At 38.2% G+C, this 7,500-nt stretch overlaps 1 protein-coding gene across 7 annotated transcripts in view; it reads right to left on the bottom strand.

The window, feature by feature from the left end:
• The window catches only part of diaph2 (diaphanous-related formin 2), a 288,518-nt gene that overhangs the window by 253,247 nt on the left and 27,771 nt on the right, over positions 1 to 7,500 (bottom strand). For 6 of the 7 annotated variants that reach the window (XM_046849151.1, XM_046849150.1, XM_046849156.1 and 3 more), the window contains one exon: positions 2,367 to 2,387. The exons of the other annotated variant lie outside the window; for it this stretch is intronic. In XM_046849151.1, the coding sequence (XP_046705107.1) occupies positions 2,367 to 2,387 (21 nt within the window). The remainder of the gene's footprint in view (positions 1 to 2,366; positions 2,388 to 7,500) is intronic. 7 annotated transcript variants of the gene reach the window in all.

Here is a 7,500-nt window from a genome sequence, read left to right as displayed (position 1 = left end):
GGACTGGGGCTCCATGCAAGATCTCACCTCGTGGGGTCTCAATGATCCTTAGGAAGATGAGAAATCAGCCCAGAACTACACGGAAGGAGCTGGTCAATGACCTGAAAAGAGCTGGGACCACCGTTTCCAAGGTTACTGTTGGTAATACACTAAGACGTCATGGTTTGAAATCATGCATGGCACGGAAGGTTCCCCTGCTTAAACCAGCACATGTCCAGGCACATCTTAAGTTTGCCAATGACCATTTGGATGATCCAGAGGAGTCATGGGAGAAAGTCATGTGGTCAGATGAGACCAAAATAGAACTTTTGGGTCATAATTCCACTAAACGTGTTTGGAGGAAGAAGAATAATGAGTACCATCCCAAGAACACCATCTCTACTGTGAAGCATGGGGTGGTAGCATCATGCTTTGGGGGTGTTTTTCTGCACATGGGAAAGGGCGACTGCACTGTATTAAGGAGAGGATGTCATGGTATTGTATTGACATGCCATGTATTGCGAGATTTTGGGGAACAACCTCCTTCCCTCAGTTATGTTGTCCAACATGACAATGACCCGAAGCACACAGCCAGGATAACCAAGGAGTGGCTCTGTAAGAAGCCTATCAAGGTTCTGACATGGCCTAGCCAGTCTCCAGACCTAAACCCAAGAGAGAATCTTTGGAGGGAGCTCAAACTCCGTGTTTCTCAGCGACAGGCCAGAAACCTGACTGATCTAGAGAAGATCTATGTGGAGGAGTGGGCCAAAATCCCTCCTGCAGTGTGTGCAAACCTGGTGAAAAACTACAGGAAACGTTTGACCTCTGTAATTGCAAACAAAGGCTACTGCACCAAATATTAACATTGACTTTCTCAGGTGTTCAAATACTTATTTGCAGCTGTATCATACAAATAAATAGTTAAAAAATCATACATTGTGATTTCTGGATTTTTTTTTTTTTAGATTATGTCTCTCACAGTGGACATGCACCTACGATGATAATTTCAGACTCCATATATATATATATATATATATATATATATATATATATATATATATATATATATATATATATATATATATATATATATATATATATTATATATATAGCACCATAACTATAACTGTAACTATATATATACACACACACACACACACACACACACCACCATTAATGATGAAACAACAGTTTACACAACAGTTTATATACCATTATTATTGCCGATAGATAGATAGATAGATAGATAGATAGATAGATAGATAGATAGATAGATAGATAGATAGATAGATAGATAGATAGATAGATAGATGTATGTATGTATGTATGTATATATAGCACCATAACCATAACTATATATACATATACACACCACCATTAACGCTGAAAGGCATATATACCTATAAACCAGTATACAGGTTTTAAAGCAAGATATGCATCCATCAACAAGACATCTTCAGCATCTGCCCTCGGTTACAAGATGCATATATACTGTTGTTAAAATAAGGGATACTATAAAATTCTAAACATGGTGCTGTTCCAACTTTTTTGAGATGTGGTACAGCCATAAAATTCTAAATGTATTTTTTTTTACTTGTACATTTCCCCATTTGAAACGTGTTTTAAATGTTCTACTGTGAATAAAATATTGGTTTTTGAGATTTGCATTTATGAGACTTGATTTGCATTCAGTTTTTATTTACATTTTACACAGTGTCCCAAATTTCAAGGATTTTAGGTTGTAATTTAAAATCCAATATAATGTAGTAGGCAGTGCAATTCAGAGTAACATGTTTATATTAAAAACATTTATTGACCAGACTAACAGCTAAGCCACAAAGCAGGTAAAAACAACCTCAGAATCTCTGTTGTATCACTACTGCCTACAGAGTTTAAAAAATGCATCTGGAAGCAACATTAGCACAAGAATATGAATTAGGAGCTTCATGAAATGTGTTCCCATGGCTGAGGAGCTACACACAAGCATAACATTATAATGTACAAGACACACAATGAGCTCTGAAGCAGTCTGAACAAGGTCATATAATGTTATAGTCAGGTGTCCACATAGTTTTGGCCATATGGTTATATATAACAAATATGACATATACAGTCATAGATTGAATATACACTATACTTGAAAATCTTGCCTAAAATAATGATGATAGACCATTTAGATGAAAAATAAATGTTATCAATCTAAAATTAATAGGACATGCAAAAAATAAATTATTATAGCTACACTGTAATGTCATAGTTGTATCAACATTATATGTATACAGTCGTAAATAATATAATGTTGATACAACTATGATTTGTCTAAATAGCAGGGGAAAGTACAAGACAGGAAGGATGAATTGAAAGCAAATAAATATTCTGGTACTTACCGCAACTTTGCTCCCAGTTATCTGCATGCAGCGGTCAGCAAAAGCGGTTAATGTGCAAAGGAAAAAGCAAACACAAAGAGCACATCATGATTAGGCCAGATACTATAATGTAATCATGCACTAGAGTGTGTGACAAAATAAGCCCAACACTTTCTACCTCTCCAAGGTTATGCACAAAAGCAATGTTTTCCAAGAAACAAAAGGACAATGTATCATTTTAACAGCTTGTTTTTTATTTTTAATTTAAACATTTTAGCCAGTAGTCATTTAAGTGACTAAAAGATGGATGTTTTTCTTAACCGCTAAGAAATGACAATTCTTAAATTCCCCCAGGTGCAAAAAAAATTGGACAATTAACTGATAATTAGTTGGCTACTGGCTATTTTTATTATTCCTATGGAGGCCAGACACATTAATGAATGAAAATACACAGGGTTTACTTTAAGTTTAAAAAACCTCTGGTAACACTTAAGAAAAACAAATCCAGAGTAAATCCAGATTTAGACAGATGTAAATGTAAATGTAGATTTAGACAGATAAAACAAAGATAAAGTTGTACCAAAATTATCAGAAAGGTTTGGAAAAGAAAAAAAGGACACATCCCAATCATACCAGCCAGGCATCACCTGTAAAACATGGTGGAGGTAGTGTTATAGCATGGGCATGTATAGATGCCAGCGGAACTGGGTTACTGGTACTTTTTAATTATGTAGCATGATGAACTTTGCTATATTTTCTGCTCAGATACAGTCAAATGCTGCATGAAGCAGAACATATGATTAATGACCCAAAACATACATCGAAAGCAACCAAAGAGTCGCATAAGGCAAAGAAATACAATACTGTTAAATGGTTGCCGGCCAACAGGCCTTAAACAAATTGAGCATACTTTTTAATTACTGAAGCCAAAGGCTGAAAAAGCCACATGCAAGCAGCAACCTTAAGGCAGTAAGGGCTTGGCAAGCAAGTCAAGAGAAGAAAGCTTTGATTATAGCCATAGGCTCCAGACTACAAGCAGTCAATTACTGCAAAGGATTGCATTTATGATTTTAAAGTAATGCGAATAATTGTTAGTTTGCCCGATTTCTTTTAAGCCTTTTTCTTTTCAAATTTAAGAGCCATGCAAAAAAAATGCTTGTAATTGCTAAAATGTTCAATAAAAAAAATGTGAGCAGTATGCACACCGCTTTCCAGTTCTTAAACAACCATTTCTGAATTCTTTGCTCATTAAAAACAATGTTACTGTGCTTAAGAAAGGCCATTAACCTGTATCAAGCAAAAAAAACAACAGGTAAAATTTAATAGCAAAAGTAATGCCATATACTACATTCACATTTATGTGACAAGAACTGACAGGATTGGAAATAAACAGCTGGGTGGCCACAAAAAAGCCCACTTGTTAGTTAGCTAATTGGAAAATAATTACTGCAATTCACTGGGGAGCGAGGTCTTAAGGTATGACGAGTCTAGATTTCATCATGTTAAGAAGAGAAGCAAGTGAAGCGATGCAGACACAGCACCATACAAGCTACTGGAGGCAGTGCTGTAATTTGAGGCCTAACAACATTAAGTGTCAATAAAATAATGGTTAGGTAATACCAAACATGATGCAGTGTTGAGCACCTACCAAAAATAGTCTAATGAAAGAAAACCAGTGAACTGGTGACATAGTTGGCACCAGTTCCTCCGGGTTTGTTTTACATCTTGTGGATGACTGGTTGCATGGCCTACCCAAAAAACTAGTTAAATTGGCATTAATGTGCATGTTACCAAATGTCACCTACTTAATCACTGTTGGAGAATAGTATTACTCTAGGTATTGACCTGGGAAATGTTCTAGAGAAACAAGTCAGGTCCACGGAAACACCACCTCGCAAGCTGCAGAACTTTAAGGAGTTACTAACATTTTGCTTCCAGATATAACTGCACACCTTTTTCATCAACGCCCTAGGGTTCCATGAAATGACGGAGTAAGAACAGGAGCTTTGAGGATGGATTGGACTGTAGTTAATGTCAGCAGTTTGCTACACTGACTCAGGACTACAGTTGGCTTCTGATCACCATCACTGTACCCCGCAACATGGTTTATCTGCAATAAATGGACATTCGGTGCAACCCAGATGAGGATGGTTTCCCTCTTAAATCTGGTTCCTCTCAAGGTTTCTTAATTATGCCATCTCGGAGAGTTTTTCCTTGCTACAGTTGTCACCGGCTCGCTCATCAGGGACAAACTTGCACTTATAAAGAACATCTTATTCATTTTTTTTACCACATTATCTGTGTAAAGCTGCTTTGAGACAATGTTCATTGTTAAAAGCACTATGCAAATAAAAATGAATTAAACTGAATTAACCCTCCAGAAATGTGTACCACAGACCTTGACAGTCAGAGCTATTTCTGTGGCACAAGGGAGCCTACACAATATTAGGCAGGTGGGTTTAATCTTATGGCTGATCGGTGTACATTGTACAAGGGACTGAAAACCACTTTCCACATGTTTCTTGCACTGACTAGACAACTGACCTATTGTGCTGTAAAAAGGAAATAAACCTGTAATGTGGTGCAATGGTTTTATGTACAAGTATAGTAACACACTAAAAATCTCTGATGATTGGGGAATGTGGTAACTCAGTGGTCAAGACATTGGACTTCTCATTAGAAGGTCATGAGTTTAGCTCCTAGCACCAAAAAGCTGCCACTATTTAACCATTGAGCAAGGCCCTGAAATACAAACCCGATTCCAAAAAAAAAAGTTGGGACACTGTACAAATTGTGAATAAAAAAGGAATGCAATCATTTACAAATCTCATAAACATATTTTATTCACAATAGAATATAGATAAAACATCAATGTTGAAAGTGAGACATTTTTAAATGGCGTGCCAAATATTGGCTCATTTTGGATTTCATGAGAGCTACACATTCCAAAAAAGTTGGGACAGGTAGCAATAAGAGGCCGGAGAAAAGTTAAATGTACATATAAGGAACAGCTGGAGGACCAATTTGCAACTTATTAGGTCAATTTGCAACATAACTGGGTATAAAAAGAGCCTCTCAGAGTGGCAGTGTCTCTCAGAAGTCAAGATGGGCAGAGGATCACCCGTTCCCCCAATGCTGCGGCGAAAAATAGTGCCGCAATATCAGAAAGGAGTTTCTCTGAGAAAAGTTGCAAAGAGTTTGAAGTTATCATCATCTACAGTACATAATATCATCCAAAGATTCAGAGAATCTGGAACAGTCTCTGTGCGTAAGGGTCAAGGCCAGAAAACCATACTGGATGCCAGTGATCTTCGGGCCCTTAGACGGCACTGCATCACATACTGTAATGGAAATCACAACATGGGCTCAGGAATACTTCCAGAAAACATTTTCAGTGAACACAATCCACCGTGCCATTCGCCATTGCTGGCTAAAACTCTATAGGTCAAAAAAGAAGCCATATCTAAACATGATCTAGAAAATGCAGGCGTTTTCTCCGGGCAAAAGCTAATTTAAAATGGACTGTGGCAAAGTGGAAAACTGTTCTGTGGTCGGACAAATAAAAATTTAAAGTTCTTTCAGGAAAACTGGGATGCCATGTCATCCAGACTAAAGAAGACAAGGACAACCCAAGTTGTTATCAGCGCTCAGTTCAGAAGCCTGCATCTCTGATGGTATTGGGTTGCATGAGTGCGTGTGGCAGGGGCAGCTTACACATCTGGAAAGGCACTATCAATGCTGAAAGGTATATCCAAGTTCTAGAACAACATATGCTCCAATCCAGACGTCGTCTCTTTCACGTTGTCTCATTTTCCAACATGACAATTTCAGACCACATACTGCATCAATTACAACATCATGGTTGCGTAGATGAAGGATCTGGGTACTGAAATGGCCAACCTGCAGTCCAGATCTTTCACCCATAGAAAACATTTGGTGCATCATAAAGAGAAAGATGCGACAAAGAAGACCTAGGACAGTTGAGCAACTAGAAGCCTGTATTAGACAAGAATGGGATAACATTCCTATTCCTAAACTTGAGCAACTTGTCTCCTCAGTCCCCAGACGTCTGCAGACTGTTATAAAAAGAAGAGAGGATGCCACACTGTGGTAAACATGGCCTTGTCTCAACTTTTTTGAGATGTGTTGATGCCATGAAATTTAATATCAGCTTATTTTTCCCTCAAAATGATCTTTTCTGAGTTTAAACATTTACAGTGCCTTGCAACAGTATTGACCCCCCTTGGCGTTTTTCCTATTTTGTTGTCTTACAACCTGGAATTAAAATGGATTTTTGGGGTTTGTATCATTTGATTTACACAAAATGCCTACCACTTTGAAGATGCAAAATATTTTTTATTGTGAAACAAACAAGAAATAAGACAAAAAAACTGAAAACTTGAGCGTGCATAACTATTCACCCCCCCAAAGTCAATACTTTGTAGAGCCACCTTTTGCAGCAATTACAGCTGCAAGTCTCTTGGGGTATGTATCTATAAGCTTGGCACATCTAGCCACTGGGATTTTTGCCCATTCTTCAAGGCAAAACTGCTCCAGCTCCTTCAAGTTGGATGGGTTCCGCTGGTGTACAGCAATCTTTAAGTCTTACCACAGATTCTCAATTGGATTGAGGTCTGGGCTTTGACTAGGCCATTCCAAGACATTTAAATGTTTCCCCTTAAACCACTCGAGTGTTGCTTTAGCAGTATGCTTAGGGTCATTGTCCTGCTGGAAGGTGAACCTCCGTCCCAGTCTCAAATCTCTGGAAGACTGAAACAGGTTTCCCTCAAGAATTTCCCTGTATTTAGCGCCATCCATCATTCCTTCAATTCTCACCAGTTTCCCAGTCCCTGCTGATGAAAAACATCCCCACAGCATGATGCTGCCACCACCATGCTTCACTGTGGGGATGGTGTTCTCGGGGTGATGAGAGGTGTTGGGTTTGCGCCAGACATAGCATTTTCCTTGATGGGCAAAAAGCTAAATTTTAGTCTCATCTGACCAAAGTACCTTCTTCCATATGTTTGGGGAGTCTCCCACATGCCTTTTGGTGAACACCAAACGTGTTTGCTTGTTTTTTTTTTTAAGCAATGGCTTTTTTCTGGCCACTTTTTCGTAAAGCCCAGCTCTGTGGAGTGTACGACTTAAAGTGGTC

The sequence above is a fragment of the Silurus meridionalis genome, chromosome 5 (genome assembly GCF_014805685.1).
Source record: "Silurus meridionalis isolate SWU-2019-XX chromosome 5, ASM1480568v1, whole genome shotgun sequence".
Lineage (NCBI taxonomy): Eukaryota > Metazoa > Chordata > Actinopteri > Siluriformes > Siluridae > Silurus > Silurus meridionalis.
This window is presented reverse-complemented; position numbering and strand designations above follow the sequence as displayed.